The sequence below is a fragment of the Ursus americanus genome, chromosome 30, assembly GCF_024610735.1.
Source record: "Ursus americanus isolate L20-20 chromosome 30, mUrsAme1.1.p, whole genome shotgun sequence".
Classification (NCBI taxonomy): domain Eukaryota; kingdom Metazoa; phylum Chordata; class Mammalia; order Carnivora; family Ursidae; genus Ursus; species Ursus americanus.
In genome coordinates, this window is record NC_142156.1 from 11263634 (window position 1) to 11281167 (window position 17534).

The window sequence follows — 17534 nt, forward strand, 5'->3', positions numbered from 1 at the left end:
AATGTTGTGTAACCAACTGCACTGTCTTAATTCATTGACGCTGCTGTTATAACAAGCTATTATAGATAAGGTGGCTTATAAAGAACATAAATTTATTTCTCACAGTTCTAAGGCTGGGGAGTCCAAGATCAAGGCACCAACATAATTATGTTCTGGTAAGAGAACCTCTTCCAGGTTTCAGCCTCACTGTGGTATCCTCACATGGTGGGAAGGGGCTAGCAAGCTCTCTGGGACCTCTCTTCTAAGGACAGTAATCCCATTCATGAGGGCTCAACCCTCATGACCTGCTTACCACCCAAAGGCCCCACTTCCTCATACCATCACATTGGGCATTAGGACTTCAACATATGGATTTGGGGGAATGGGTGGACACAAGCATACCACCCATTTCTAAAACTAGTAATTTATTAGCCCAAACAGAAACTCTGTACTCATTAACTCCTGTACTCATTAACTCATTAACTCAGAAACTCTCCTGCTTCTCTCAGGTAAAAACAAAACCATAATCCTGCACAAGTAAGCCACCAAAGAAATATTTATTGAACAGCTATAGAACAGGATATTAAAATAATTTCCTTTCTTGAAGTTGGACCAACACCCTGATATCCTAAATTAAGGTACCATCCTGCCTGTATAGGACATGCCAAGGGACTATTAAACTGGATTGGCAGGCATTCACCCATCCCACATCTCCGGGCTACAAGTATGAGGTTGGGGTTTGAAGGAGTTGGAGTGGGGATTTGGCGATGGGTATTTGTTGGAGGGCTGTGCTTCTCCCCTGCACCGCACCACTTCACAACAGGGACTGAGGAGTATGTCCTCTCATCTCAAGCCAAACACAAGAGGCCTCAGAGAGCTCGATATGTGTCTCCTGAAGTCTGGTGAACTCAGGGCATGGTGTTGGGTTCTCAACAAAAGTCCAACAGGACAAGAGGCTGTGTTTGGAGTTTTCCATATTGGGGAACGGAATAAAGCTTCCCCTCCACTGGCAGGGGGAGTCAAAGGAATGAACTTCCTGGACATTAATATGGTTCCCACAGAAGGAAGCTGGTTGGCATCATCCTAAAGTGTAGAGATATGCACAGACCAATGCATAGCTAGAGGGTTAGAAGCAGAGTCTATAGTCAGAGACCCAAGGGGCAGGCTCTCCTGGGAACCCACAAAAGCACCTCATGGGAGAGTAAGCTTTGACTTCCACTCTGCCCAGAGGATAGCAATCTCAAATTGCAACGGCATCAGCTACATGACAACTTCTTCACTGCTGTCCCATTCCCTATCCCAATCTCTCCTTCTACTCACTCTCCTCCAACCTCGGGGTGGGGGGAGCAGAAACCACAGACTGCCACAAAGAAAACAGACTGTAGAACTAGTGAAGTCAGCCCATGCGCCCTCCCCCAGCTCTGCTCCTTCAAAGGGAGAAGGAGGAGCTTTAAGTTAGAAAAGAGACAAGGCTTTGGAGTTACTACAAGGAGCCTGTCCTTGTAACTGAATGGTTCCCCAAAGCCATGGGACCTGCCAGCGATTTCCTCCAAGGTCAGGAAAGAACAAGTCCACAGGCAGTGTATTTCTTTCCTCTATGTACCCCCTACCATGTCAAACTCATCCAAGGAACTCATAATACCCACCATATGCACTTTTCAAGGCACTAGGGATTCAGAACTAAAAAGACATAAAGTCTTGCCTCAGAGAAATCTTTATATAATCCTTAATTTATTACTGTAGGATTGTTTCTTTCAGACAGGGGCTCTGTGTAAAGAAGGGATCAGGTGCGTGCTGGAAGAAGAAAGACTACATATATAAAGGATAACTCGGATTCTAGGAAGGTGACAAAGACAGTGACATGGTTTTAGAACTGCCCCAAGTTTCCCTATAAAAACAGAGAGAGTAGCTGGGAGAGGTAGGGGATGCTAATGGTGCCCCCCAGAATCCCTTTATTGGGCTGAGGTACCCACCCCCCATACTAACAGCTCACAGCTGCCCCCTTCTCTGGATCCAATGGGAGCCCTTTGTCCCGGAAGTTGCACCTCTCAGAGGCTACCCACAGCCAATAACTGGCTGACAAGAGGGGTAGAAAGGTGATCCCACTTACTTAAGGTAGCACAACCTCTGTTGTGTGAGTCATACCCCAGAATATGCCATGGGATCAGGCTGATGCTCTTCTTCAGCTGAGATCCCATCTTTGCTTACTCCTTTCTATGCTGTCTCCTGCTTCTCTCCTTCCTTTTCTTCTGAGAGCACTTCCCCCAGTTAATCAATCAATGTACTAGAGTCCCTATCTCAGGCTCTGCCTCTAGGCATGATCCAAAACACAGAGCAAAACCAGACAAGATCTACAACAAAACTAGGTGACAGAGAGCCCCACAAATCCCAAATTATGAGTGGGTGGGGACAAACCATCAGCAGCTATTGGACCCACATGATGTCAGCATCTTTGCAAGATGAAACAGAGGGAAGGAAAAGGGGTCCTTCTGAGACCCCCAAACCAACCGACATTCACAGGGAAGCAAGGCAGGCTGACCTGAGAACATCAGCTGGAACTACGAAGGAGTCTGCAGGTTCTAACTCAAGTGAGTGCAGGAGACCAACATGAGATGAAGAAGGTTTAGATACTGGTCTCAAAGCAAACAAACACTCTCTACCAGGGCAAAGCCTGAATTGAGGAGAAATTGCTAAAAGTAGAATCCAAACAGGGGAGGGACAACTGGGGCAAAGGAAAGAGAATGCCCACATGTAAGCAGAAATGGAGGGTAGAGAAAGCACATTTCAAAGCATGGGGGCCATATTTTTATCACATAATGAGAACAACTAAAGATGGGAGCTCTAGAAACAGGAAGCTGGAAAAGCTATCCTAGCTTGATTTTTCTAAAAGGAAATATAGGAAAACTCATTTCACTTAAAAAGTAAGTAAAAAAAAGTATCACTGTCAAATACCAGTCAAAATTATAAAAAAACAGAGAATTTACAGACAAGGAAAACATGCCAGAAATACATGCCCACCAAAAACAGAAGGAAAAAAAAAATACTGTAACCCGATATGGCAAAATGGGCTAAAAGAAATTAAGAAAGTAATAGCTACAGAATATTCATACAAGTCCCTTAGAAAGAAATCCAAAGCAACGGAAGAGAAAAAAACAGAATCATAACTCAAGAAAATCAACTTAAAATGCCCAACACTGAAACAGATCCAGGAAAATTACTTAAAAGCGAAAAGGAAAAAAAAAAAAGATTATATTCTGGGCACCAAGCCAAAAAGATCAAGTCACTTATAGGATAAATAAAATCAGACTGTCATTAGGCTTTTTAACAGCAGCACTTTATGCTAGAAGAAACAAAGAATCACATTTAAGATCTTCAAGGAAAGAAAATGTGGGCCAAGAATTTCTATCCTAAACTGACCTTCAAACAGAATTAAATTTAAAAGCAATTCCTAAAAATTCAAAGTAAAATAAAATAAATGAAACTAAATATGTATTCACTTAGTATTATAACCACACAGAGAAGAATTTTTTCAAGTAACTTTAAAATATAAAATCTGACTAGATGCCCCTCATGGAGTATACCCCAAGAATAGAAAAGAAAAAAAAAAAAGGAATGCAAAAAAAAAAAAACAACAACAAAAAAACCCACAACATATCCACAAGAATTGAAGACAAAATGTTCAAACAAAATGTGTACAAGAATGTTCACAGCAGCATTATTCATAACAGCCAACTATGGAATCAACCCAAGTGTCCATCAATGGATGAGCAGATAAGCAAATACGGTCTATCCATGCAATGGAATATTATTCAGCCACAAAATGAGTCCAGTACTGATACATGCCACAACATAAATGAGCTTGAAAATATGCTAAGGGAAAGAAGCTAGGCACAAAAGGCTGCATAATGCATGATTCTTTTTACAGGAAATGTCCAGAACAGGCAACTCCATAGAGACAGGAAGTAGATTAATGACTGCCATGGGGGGGGGGTGTGCATGCAGAGATGGGCAGGAGAGAGAATAAGAAGTCACTGCTGAATGGGTATAGGATTTCTTATTGGGATGATGAAAGTGCTTTGCATTTAAATAGTGGTGATAGTTGCACAACATTGTGAACATACTTAAATCCACTGAATCACACATTTTAAAGTGGGTAAAAAAGAAATGCAAAAAAATAAAATAAAATGGCTAAAAAGGTGATTTTTATGTTATGTGTTTCACCTCAATTAAAAAAAAATCCTAAACTATTTGTATTAATCAAATTGATGGTGTAAATAATGATATTATTATTTCCAGACTGGTGTGTGTGTATTGAAGGATTTTGAGGCAAAAAAATAATTATGGTGGTATCTTTGGGAACGAGATTCCCAGCATTGGGGGAAGGAAATAGAGTTAAGAGTATTGAGGTTAAATAAAAACCCTATTTCTTACAAAACTAAATATGCTCTTACCATACGATCCAGCAATCACAGTCCTTGGTATTTACCCACAGGAGCTGAAAACTTATGTTCACACAAAAACTGTACGTGGCTGTTTACAGAAGCTTTCCTTGTAATTGCCAAAACCCGGACACAACCAAGATGTCCTTCAGTAGGTCAATGGTCCATCCACACAAAGGAATACTATTTAGCACTAAAGAGAAATTAGCTATCAAGCCATGAAAAGACATGGAGAACTTTAAATGCATATTGCTAAGTAAAAGAAGCCAATCTGAAAAGGCTACACACTGTGTAATTCCAACCATATGACATTCCAGAAAAGGCAAAACTAAGCAAGAAGAAGCAATAAAAAGTGGTGGCAGCCAGAGGTCTGGGGGGGCACGTGGGGAGAAATGAATATAAGTGGAGCACAGAGGATTCTTTAAGGCAGAGAAAATACTCTATATATTATAATGACAGATACATGTCCTTATATACGTATCAAAGCCCATAGAATGTACAACATCAAAAATGTACCCTAAGGTAAAGTATTGACTTTGGGTAATTATGATATGTCAATGTAAATTCATCTTTGGTTAAAAAAAAAATTCTACCATTCTGGTAAGTGATGTTGATAATGGGAGCTGAGGGGGGTGCTGGCTATGCATGTATGGAAGCACTTATGAGAAACCTCTATATGTCTCTCTCAATTTTGTGGTAAACCTAAAACTACTCTACTAAAATAAAGTCTTAAAAATAAACCCTATAGGGGCGTCTGGGTGGCTCAGTCGGATAAGTGTCTAACTTTGTTCAGCTCAGGTCATGATCTCGGGGTCCTGGGATTGAGCCCCATAGCATCGGGCTACCCGCTCAGCAGGGAGTCTGCTTGTCCCTCTGCCCCTCTCCCTGCTCGTGCTCTCTCTTTCTCTCTCTCTCACAAATAAAGAAAATCTTAAAAAAAAAAAAAAAAACAGGGGCGCCTGGGTGGCACAGTGGTTGGGCGTCTGCCTTCGGCTCAGGGCGTGATCCTGGCGTTCTGGGATCGAGCCCCACGTCAGGCTCCTCCACTGGGAGCCTGCTTCTTCCTCTCCCACTCCCCCTGCTTGTGTTCCCTCTCTCGCTGGCTGTCTTTATCTCTGTCAAATAAATAAATAAAATCTTTAAAAAAAAAAAACCCTACAGCCATGATTTGAATAGGAAGCATCAATATGAATTTATCATGTGTTTTGTGTTTTTTAAGTATATACTTAATAACTCTGTCTACTGGAAATTCCTAGAAACAATCACTTAATGTCCTGGTACCACGTATGGCCAAGACTGGCACTTGGAAAATATTTGTGGAAGGGAGAGAGGGAGGGAAGAAAAGGAAATGAACAAACCTGGGTGTATGCTTGATGTGGGTGCACATGGAAAAAGGTCTGTAAGAATATGTTAAGATCACTAACAACAACTACCTTTAGGGAATGGAAGAGGAGTGGCTAGTATATTTCACTATTGATTTGAATACCCCTTTTTAACTATAGACTATTTTAAAGAATACATAAGAACTTTAAAATAAAATGGAAAAAAAATTAAATGGAAAAAATTCTAAAGAGTACTTCATATAAGATCCAAATCTTTGTTTAAAATATTTGTGTTGAGGGGGCACCTGGGTGGCTCAGTCGGTTAAGCCTCCAACTCTTGGTTTCCACTCAGGTCATGATCTCAGGGTTGTGAGATCTAGCCCGGCATTGGGCTTCCTGCTCAGCGGGGAGTCCGCCTGAGGATTCTCTCTCCCTTCCCCTCTCCTCCCTACCCTTGCATGCATGCTCTCTCTGTCTGTCTCAAATAAAGTCTTTAAATAAAAAATAAAAATAAAAAATATTTGTGTGTATGCATGTGCCCTACATGCAACCAATATATTCACATGCATGGAAAAAGGTCAGAAAAAATGCTAAAGAGGTTACCTCTGAGTTACAAGATTATGGATATTTATTTTTATTCCTTTAGTTACCTCATAATTATTGTGTACCTACCAAGTATTTTCTTTATTTCCCTTTTTATGAACGTGTTTTATTTTTGTAATTAGGGAAGAGCAATAAACGTTCATTTTAAAGAAGGAAAATAGGATCTCTAGAAATGAAATGGAATACCAGCCTGCTCCCACTCCTCTAAATCTGAACTGTTGTTTGCACTTACCCTGAGCCCATGCACACGGGATCTGACCACTACAGGGGCCTTAAAAGAAACAGTGGCTGAGTGGGGAGCTAAGCTTTGCTTCTGGCCAGGACCAGAACTACCATTACCCCATGGGCCACTCATCATCCCATGTGCCCACCCTCCAAATGGACAAATGTACAAAACCCACTCACTTCTCCCCTCTCCTAAACAAGTCTTTGAATTTTACACACTAATGCTCAAGGTCCTATGTCTAGGTAGGACCAAAGTGTCAGACCTCTGTAGATTTTGCCAACTTGCATCCATTCACTCTTCTCCTGATGAAGTATTCTGAGTTATCTCTGGCGAACACCACCTTTCCAGTCTCATTCAGTGTGCTACATGTGGGGCTCCATCCCCAGCCCAGGGTCAGAACATAGGACCCAGGTCCAATTGAATCAGCACATTAAACATTAAATCCTGGGGCACCTGGGTGGCTCAGTCAGTTAAGCATCTGACTTCGGCTCGGGTCATGATATCAGGGTCCTGGGATCAAGCCCTGTGTCTAGCTCCATGCTCAGCAGAGAGTCTGCTTGTTCCTCTTCCTCTCCCTCTGCCCCTCCCCTAGCTCATGCTCTCTCTCCCTCTCAAATAAATAAAATCTTAAAATATAAATAAAATAAATAAAAAATAAACATTAAATCCTCTGGTTAAAATGATTGGTTCAGGGATAATCGTGTGAGCCAATGAGAGCCTCTGAGACGTAATGAGACTTTTGCTGGAAAGCTGGCACAAAAACTGTCTACTCCCCCCGTTGTGTGTAGGCAGGGAGGGATGTATTCCTGGGAACTGCCAACAGTCACTGGAAGACCATAAAGGGAAAACTTGCTTGTGAATGGGATCAACTCAAAGAAAACAGAACACAAAGATGGAGAAAAAGAAGAGATGCCCCCTGATGATATCATTTAGGCTCCTGAATCCAGACTTGCCCTGACCTACCTCTGGACTTTTCAGTTACCTGAGGCAATAAAATCCCTTCTTTGCTTAAGCCAGTCTGAGTTGTGTTTCTTCTCTGACTTCCAATCAGACACTACTAATCGATATACCTGCCTTCTTCTAACTGGCTGAGCAAAGGACATCTTATCATCACCTGCATCAAGAGAGGACTTAAACAGAAACCTAGAATCAGAAGACCTAGATTTGGGTCCTTCCTCCCCCACTTCCTAGCTATGTGACCTTGACCCAGTCATTTACTCTTTCTGAACTCTAGTTCCCTCACCTGTGAAAGAAGGATATTAACACCTATCTTAGCCTTGTTGTGAGAATCAAATGTTAAAAATTTTTGACTTTTAAGAACAATGGGAAGCCCACAACAAGCATTAATAAGGAGAGTAATTTGTTTTGAGAAGAAATCACTTTGGCTGTTGTGTAGAGAATGGGTCAGAGGAGGACAAGAGTGAAAGCAGAGAAATCTGTTAGGAGGGCTTTAGAAGTCCAGGAAGATGATGGTGGCTTGAACTGGGACAACGTTTACCCAATGCCAAGTACCAGACACTAGTGGCAACATGACAATCACCAAAGTGGTCAAAGTCCCCATATACCATCTCTGACTTTTTGCCATGTTATTTTCACATAAATGAATTTTGTCCGTAAATAAATTCTGCCTGACCCTTAAGCAGTAATATTCATGAAATCTCAAGGTTGATTCGCAAGATACATACATATACAATACATATCATATATTGATATATTACATATCATGTGATATATATGTCTAAGCCACATTAAAATAAGTACATAGCTATTAATTTTGTAAATGTTTATATACAAGTCCCTAAGGCTCAACCTGAATACTACCAGGAGGAGACGACAAACCATCCAAAAGATTGTGGGAGGTACAGGGGACAGAAAGAAGGATTTCTTTTTGTTATGCAGAGAAAAAGTGCTCCTTGGCACCAAGTAAGGTAGTTTCAGAAGGTTAGTGGGGAAATTCTTACCTGTAAGATGGACCTTACTCTAAGCGAGAACACAATTAAAAAAAAATAAAATAAAAATAAAAGCTCAACTGAACAGAGAAATGAGAGGGTGGTTATTTGAATGACATTCTTCCTTTTTTACAAAATGGCTCACCATGGAGACCCTTTAAACTGAGAGCTCCCCTACTGAATAAGTGCCTAGTACCATCATTAACTACTTGACAGAGAACCTGGGGGCAGCTAGGGGAGGAAGGAGGCGGTGGAGAGGAATTTTAAAGCCAAGCCCCGGCCCATTTTAGACCAATTTGAAACGAAGATTTCAGAAAGTCTGAAAGTATAATTTAAGTGAATGCGCTAAGTAGGCTTCTGTGAATAACTCTTCCACTTAGACAATGTTCCTCAAGAACGCCCTACTCTGCAGCCATTAAAAAGTGTGTTTTAGGAGAATATTTAATGACATTGGAAACATCTCAAAAGCAGGTGGCAAATCAGCATGTACAGCATGATTCCAATTTCAGATTTAAAAAGGGAATTCTATACATGGGTGAAAAAAAAAAGACTAGGAGTCTACATTAAAATGTTAACAGTGGTTATATTTAGATGGTGGGTTAGATGGATGATATATATTTTCTTCTTTGTTCTTACCTGTATTTACCCAAGTTTCTGATAATTTTATAAGCAGGGAAGGACAATTAAAGGGTGTTTTTTAAATAAGAATCCACTGAGGGTCTACAGCAAATCGTACCAATTACTTATTGACGGAAAACATAAAATAGGAAATCTCTTTCTAAAAGGGCCAAATCTCTTATCTCATATATGATGATAAAATGATAGCTAACATTTGTAACCACTTATTATGTGACAGGCGCTGTGCTCAGCACCTTATATAATCATGTCTTTGACAATGACTCTTCACAACCACCTATGAGATGGGTATTTTTATGCACGCCCCCCACCCCAATTTCCCAAATGAAGAAACTAGAGCTCAAAGCAATGACATAACCCGTTCAAGGTCACTAACTGGCAGGTGGCAGAGAATCCAGGTCTCCTGATTTCTAATTCAGGGCTCTTTCTCCTCCATAGCATTGGGTTTCTACAGATGCCCTAGTTTATGGGCTGAAAATATCTCATAATTACCCCATAAATAAGCCATCGAACTTATTTATTCCTTGCATTTAACTTATTATTTAGCATTTAAAGGACACATTACACTGAGCAAGAACCATCAATCTTTCACATAATGCTCTGGTTAATAACTTGGTAATTATAATCCACAGTCACAAACCTGAACATACTTGTCGTTTCCATGGTGCCAGATTCCCTTTTAAAAAAGAGAACTCGTCAATTATCTCTGACCTGCTCGTTCTATGAATTTATACCCTTCCAAAGCACCAGCATCTTACCCTGGTGGTCGGAGTGTTTAAGAGTAACTACAGAGCTCCTAACCTAAGGATTTGAAAGCCGAGTATCTGTAATCCCCTTTAACACGGTATCAGGGTATCATTTAGCCATTCTTCGATGCTAATAGAACTCCTATTTAAAAAGCGTTCCGGAGCTAACTGCTTTGCTTACAGGAGGAATATCAGAATGCACTGCTTACCAATCTTAGCAGAGCCAACACCTCCTTGTATGAGTCAGTTTCTGCCGTGTAATGTGCAATTTAAAAATTTCAATGGGGGGCGCCTGGGTGGCACAGCGGTTGAGCGTCTGCCTTCAGCTCAGGGCGTGATCCCGGCGTTATGGGATCGAGCTCCACGTCAGGCTCCTCCGCTGGGGGCCTGCTTCTTCCTCTCCCACTCCCCCTGCTTGTGTTCCCTCTCTCACTGGCTGTCTCTATCTCTGTCAAATAAATAAAAAATAAAATCTTTAAAAAAAAATTTAAAAATTTCAATGGGTTACAAGAAAAAAATATGTATATTATTTAACTTATGAGTCTGTGGTCACCTGTGGTTCTGCTGAGCTCACCTGGGGTTCTATGAGCCTGGCTCCAGGCTTCAGGTTGGGTTCAGATCTGTTCTAAAGGTCTCCCCATTCTCTACAGAGTGGTGGCCATGTGAAGCATGATTTGCTCATAGTAAAAGGCAGGAGATCAAGAGAAGCAGTGAAAACACATGATGCCTTTGAGGACCAGACTCAAGACTGGCACATTTGCATTTCTGTCCACATTTCATTAGCCAAAGCAACTCTCATGGCTAAGCCCCAAACTAATGAGGCATAGAAATATTCTCTATCCACTCTAGTGGGAGGTACTGCAAAGTCACATGGCAAAAGGTACTGATGTGTAATGCCATTTAGAAAGAGAATGGGGGCGCCTGGGTGGCACAGCGGTTAAGCGTCTGCCTTCGGCTCAGGGCGTGATCCCAGCGTTATGGGATCGAGCCCCACATCAGGCTCCTCCACTATGAGCCTGCTTCTTTCTCTCCCACTCCCCCTGCTTGTGTTCCCTCTCTCGCTGGCTGTCTCTATCTCTGTCAAATAAATAAATAAAATCTTTAAAAAAAAAAAAAAGAAAGAAAAGAAAGAGAATGAAGAATTGGGAGCAATGATCCATTCTACCCACCCTTTTGCAACAAATATAACGTGCCCTTTACTATCCTGAAACGAAATTCAGAGATAATACAACCTATACATGTATAATTTTCAAAAATCAATTTCATATGTGAATTCTAGAAGACACGATAAGGTAGTCTGATGTTGGCACATAAACCAAGAACCACTGTACACATAATAGCTACAAATGCAAGTCGAGTCAGGGGTGTGGTGTGGGCTCCTCAAATAATTTGAACGGTATTGCCATTGTTGATATGATTTTTCTGAGGCAGTATACAACTATGAATAAAGTTTTCAGCAAAATAAACTACAACCATCCCTTGTTGCACACTGTAAATTGCATTCCTAGAAAAATCAGAGTATGCTAAAACCATGGAAAACAGGGTGCCCTGGCTGGCTCAGTCAGTGGAGCATGTGACTCTTCAACTCAGGGTCATGAGTTTGAGCCCCATGTGTGGCACAGACTTTACTTAAAATTTTTTAAAAATGCAAAATGTATTCTACGTTTATATGTAAAACAGGCTCAGGTGACAATATATGAGTTTTTCACCTACATGAAGGTCTGGCAGGAAAAAGGACAGGTCCTCCACATTGATGAATGTCCAGCTCACCTGATCCCCTAAAGCAAATCATGCCCTCATGATTTTGTAACTCCCCATCAGTGTAACTATGAAAATTGTGCCCACAGACTTCTGGAGAGAGTCCTAGAGGGCAGTATTGCCCCTGTGAGAACTACTGGTATTGTATTAGAGTGAAATCTTTGATGTTCTACAGCCTGACTTTGAATCCAGGCTCTGCTTCCTACTTATTAGCTGTGTGACTTTGGACAAGTTACTGAACTGCTCTGGGCCAGCCCTGTTCATAATGCTGCTTTAAGGATTAAATGAGAGTGTGCAAATGACAAAGCATTTAGCACAATACTTACACATACTAAGTACTCAATAAAAGTCAGAGCCTAATGTTACACTATTCATTTAACAAATTCCCATCTCACAGATAGCGACTGAAGCTTAAATGAGATGCCTTTCTACCTCCTCTCCCTGCTGTCTTCTATTCTGAAGATGGGCACTAATTCATGTTCTGCTGAGGGTTGGTTTCAGAAGAAAGGTAAGACTTGAAAGACTGTGGGATTGATAGGTGAGTCCATGAGTAGAGGGGATCTGGTTTCACAGTCTAGGCTGAAATACGTAGCAGCTTTACTCTGAAAAAAAGCACTGTCTTTCGCACGCCCACTGGCATCACCACTTGGCATGCTCCACAGTGGTGGCAGTGCAGACCACCAACAGTGGTCCAGAGGAGGATATGGCCTTCAGTGGTAATGCCAGCAGAGGTTTTAGAGAGGCAATATGGAAGACAGACTCTGGATCTAGAGGTCAGAGCTCTGTCACTTACCTTTCATGCATCCATGTGACTCTGGGTAAACCCCGCCCCTCCTGTGCCTCAGTTTCATCATCTATAAAAAGAGGAATACTAGTACATACCTTACAGGGTTGTCGTGGAGCCCAAACAAGTACGGACAGTATGAAGAACCATGCTGGCATATAAGAAGTTCTACGTAATTGTGCACTGCTGCACAACTCATGTCCACCCATAGGTTCCGGGCAGTGATATAGAGCCTGACCTGGTGGGTGATAAAAAGTGCCAAAAAGAATGGAATAAATGGACAGACAATGATTGGAAAGACCTATCAACTTCAGAAACATGTCATTTCCAGCTTCCAGTCAGAGTGTTGGGAAAGGGGCTGTGGAGTATTTGTGCTCATCGGCATGCTCTCAACCGCCACACTGCATGGTCTTTCCAAACCACGAAATAAAACAAAACAAAACTGAGGTGTGTCAAGGTGTGCTCACAGCAGTTAACACTGCAACAGAACTAAAACCATCGGCATCAATCTTATACACACTTGCTCTAACACGTAAGACATTTTTTATCCATTCTTGCCAACATTTACAGAGCAGAATGAAAGAGAAGGCACTGATGAGAAAGAGAATGGAAAAGCAGGAGAAAGGAAAGCAGATGGAAGTAGAGTACATACAGTGCCTAGTACAGTGCCTGATGCACAGTACGCCCTCAATCATTATTTGTTGAATGAGTGGATGGATGGATGGTTGGATATGTAGATAGATGGGTGGACAAATGAATAGGTGACTGTTTAGTTTTTTCTGCCCCAACTTCAAACTTCAAATCAAGAAAGAAGATTTCCAGAAATAGGGGCGCCTGGGTGGCGCAGTCGTTAAGCATCTGCCTTCGGCTCAGGGTGTGATCCCAGTGCTCTGGGATCGAGTCCCACATCAGGCTCCTCCGCTGGGAGCCTGCTTCTTTCTCTCCCACTCCCCCTGCCTGTGTTCCCTCTCTCGCTGGCTGTCTCTCTCTGTCAAATAAATAAATAAAATCTTAAAAAAAAAAAAAAAAAGAAGATTTCCAGAAATAAAGTGATCATCTCTGTTCATTTTTTAAAGCCAACAGCTTCCTTAGGAGGAGTTATGAAAATACCATATTATCCCATGGTAGGCAAATCATAAATATCTCACATTCCAGAGAAAGCTCTGCCACTTACTAGCTATGTGACCTGGAATAAGTCATTTTGATTCTCTGAGCCTTATTTTTCTCAGAGGTGGTCTCTAAGAATCCACACAGAGCAGACATCATATAATATCATGACTGATTTATGTGTGTAAGTTTATACTCATATTTATGGTTTATATCCCGTGCCCAATTCATTAGCTTTATTCATTCCAAACCTCTTACACTATTATTACACAGCATGTTAATGTATATTGGTAACTCTTTACTTCCACATAATACTCAAGAGGTTGTAAAATACCATGGCTACAATTCATTTAACACTACGTACTTTCTCATAGGTCCTCACAATTCAGTGAGTAGATGTTACTAATCCTGTATCAGTCATATATTCTCCCAATAATGCTGCATAACAAACAACCACAAAAACTCCAGGGCATATGGTAATAAACATTAATACGGGGTTCAGCTGACCTGGCCTGGGCTCATCTGATTTTGCTGTCTTGCTCCCATGTCTGTGGTTAATTGCCAGTTATCTAAGTGCTCTGCTGATCTTGGCTGGACTCACTTTCATGTCTGGGATTTGGCTGGCTGTTAGCTGATCTAAGATGGCCTCAGCTGAAATGCCTGGGAAGACTTGGCTCCACAACACAGAAGGCTAGCCTGGGAATACTTCCATGGCAATCGCAGAAAACCTAGAGCAAAAGTAGAAATGCATATTTTTTCAGACCTCTGCTTGCATTACCTCTGCTAATATCCCATTGGCCAATCTAAGGCATGTGGCTAGCATAGATTCAAAGGACAGGTAAATGGACTCTACCTCTTTTATGAGAGGAACTGGTAAGGCTGTGGGTATAGGAGGGGTATTATGAGTTGAACTGTCTCCCCAAGATTCATACGTTGACGTCGTAACCCCTGGTATCCCAGAATGTGACATTATCTGGAGATAGGGTCTTTACAGAGGTAATCAAGTTAAAACAAGGTCATTAGAGTGGGTCCTAATCCAATCTGACTAGTGGCCTTATAAGAAGGGGAAATCTGGACACAGAAACCCAGAGGGAAGACAATGTGAAGACACAAGGGAAGAAACGGCCACCTATAAGCCAAGGAGAGAAGCATGGAGTGGATTCATCCCCTTTGCCCCTCCTGCCGATTAGTCCTGAGAAAGAACCAACACTACCGGCACCTTGATCTTGGGCTTCTAGCCTCCAGAACTGTAAGACTATAATAAATTTCTGCTGTTTAAGCTGCCCAATGTATGGCACTTTGTTAAGGCAGCGCTAGGAACCTAACAGAAGGGGTAAAGAATTAAGGCATTAATGAAATCAGTCCTTAAGTAACCTGTTTTACAGGAGAGGAAACAGAGGCTCTCAGAGTTCAATTAATGTATCACCCGAGGGGCATCAGAGTTGTGAGTAGAACCCAGGTCTTCCTTAGCAGATTTCCTTATGCCTCTAAGACATTTCTGCTCACAATCTTCTGTCTTTTCCTAGGTGGCTTCCAACAGGGAGGCATTGGCATGTGCAGGACACTGTTCATGCCCAACTAGGCAATTCTGTGCATGTTGTTTCAAAGCTTCTGTTTTACAATCCTTAATGATCTAGTAATTGTGTTTATGGCTTTCCAATGAAGTGTGCAGAGCTCTGATAGCCATCACTGGTTTCTTGAGGGCCTTTATTTGATCTGAGACTATGCAGAGCTTCTGATAGATTAAAAAAGGTGTGTGACGCAAAGAGGAGAAAATTCGGGTCAAATATTTTACGGAATGGTTTTCAGCTAACCACTCCACACACTTGAGCCATCAACTACATTTGCATTGAACATACTCAATTATTTGGGATAACTCTGAAGCCACTGGAATGATTTCTTGCACAGAATGAAATGAATGGAAAAGAATTAGGCCATTAGCCCATGTATTAGAGTTCTCCAGACAGAACCGATAGGAGATACAGATCTCTTCTACATGAAGAGATTTACTATAAGGTATTGGCTCATGTAATTATCAAAGCTGAGAAGTCCCACAACCTGGCTTCTGTAATGTGGAGACCCAGGAAAATCAGCCACGTAGTTCAAGACCCCAGAGCCAAAGTGTTAATGGTGTTCATTCCTGTCTAGGTCTGAAGGCCCAAACCAGGAGGGCCAAGGGCAGAAGTAGCTCAAACAGTCAGACCCAGTTCATTCAAACTTCTTCCACCCTTTTGTTCTACTTAGGTCCTCAACAAATTAGGGCCATCTGCTTTACTGAGTTCACAAATTCAAATGCTAATCTCTTCCAGAAACACCCTCACAGACATAACCAGAAATAATATTTAATCAGCTATCTGGGCATCCTGTGGCCCAGTCAAGTTTACACGTGAAATTAACCATCGCAACTCATTACACAAAAATTCATTGAGAGTCTACTATTTGCTAAATGCAGTTATCGGCCCTGGGATACAGAGATGAGGGAGGTATAATCCACACACATAGGCAGCTCACTGTCTCATATTCATTCAATATTTGCTCATCGAATACTAGTGTTGAGCACCTACCGAGTGGCGTCGCTCTCTGAGCCACTGACGTTACTGGGAGAAACAAGACAAACATGATCTCTACTCTCGCTCGTGTTTATAGGTGAGCTGGTGACACAGTTACTAAATAATTTGTGGCACAATTAAGCAATGACACTTGTGAGGAGTGCTGCAAAGGAGCAGCACACGTTGCTGAGGACAGTGTAACAGGAAGACCTGACCTATTTCTTTTCAGGGCGGAGAGGTGGATCAGGAAAGACTATCCTTAGAAATGAGGTCTAAGCTGAGATCTGAAGGATCAGTAGGGATTAGCCAGGCAAAGACAGTGGAAACTTCCTCCTGAGAAGGATAAAAAAAAAAAAAAAAAAAAAAAAAAAGAAGCTGCCACCCTGACAATCCATGAGCTGACCTGGTACTTACTATCAGCGTGGCCTTGGTCTTGCAAAGAGGTAATCTGCTGGCCCTCACAGCTAGGGCTTCGTGTTCTTCTTTAAAAAGAAACAACCACACAGAACACCAACATCAGACAAAGCCTCTCTGAGACCACAATACAGCAAGACAACACAACTGAGACCAAACAGGAACACCGTCCAAACCGCCAAATCACCAAAATTCCCCCATCCTGTCCAACATGAGGGCCTGCTGCTTCTTTACCGATTTATCAAGTCAACTGGATGTCACTCTGGTCTATTCTCCTTTCGGATTTATTAACACGCCCAATCACAGAATTACTCCCACTTCCTGCAGGTACCCAACCCAGAGCAAAGCCCCACTTCCTTAAACCCTTCCCCAAATCGTCCAACCTGGGTCCACATCCTATACTAAGTCCCTCCTAATACCCTCCTACCAAGACGCCCCGCAGCTCCCATTGCACATTTCCCCCCAGTGCTGAAATGAAGAATAATCTCAAGCAACTTGTTCAACTGCAAGTATGTTTCTAGTGGTTTTAGCAGAAGGGCACTGACATTTGGTGAATGCTTTTTTTTTTTTTTTAAAGGTTTTATTTATTTATTCATTCGACAGAGATAGAGACAGCCAGCGAGAGAGGGAACACAAGCAGGGGGAGTGGGAGAAGAAGAAGCAGGCTCATAGCAGAGGAGCCTGATGTGGGGCTCGATCCCACAACGCCGGGATCACGCCCTGAGCCGAAGGCAGACGCTTAACCGCTGTGCCACCCAGGCGCCCCTGGTGAATGCTTTTTAAGAGATCCGAGGGATCCAAACCACCTTCTTCCAAAAGCATTTCTAAATTTAAATAAAGAGGAAAGAAATATCATCATTTGGATGTTTAATTAACATTTATCATAGTTAATGTATTAGTTTTATGGTAAATTTAAGATGGAATTATGTTTTCTTATGCTGTATATATACTTTCACAGTACATTGAGAACCTTTTATAATTAATGTGTCTAGTATATACTTAGATTTGAAGCATAGTTTATT

At 41.7% G+C, this 17534-nt stretch overlaps 1 protein-coding gene across 4 annotated transcripts in view; it reads right to left on the reverse strand.

Annotated features, from left to right (window-relative positions):
- Nucleotides 1-17534, reverse strand: part of SUDS3 (SIN3A corepressor complex component SDS3) — a 403092-nt gene that overhangs the window by 312089 nt on the left and 73469 nt on the right. Inside the window, exon 13 of one of the 4 annotated variants that reach the window (XM_087857296.1) lies at nucleotides 12561-12680. The exons of 2 other annotated variants lie outside the window; for them this stretch is intronic. In XM_087857296.1, coding sequence (XP_087713422.1) covers nucleotides 12638-12680 — 43 coding nt within the window. In that variant the 3' untranslated portion in view covers nucleotides 12561-12637. Of the gene's footprint in view, nucleotides 1-12560; nucleotides 12681-17070; nucleotides 17337-17534 lie in introns of those variants that run through there. One more of the 4 variants, XM_087857295.1, reaches the window with a different exon arrangement.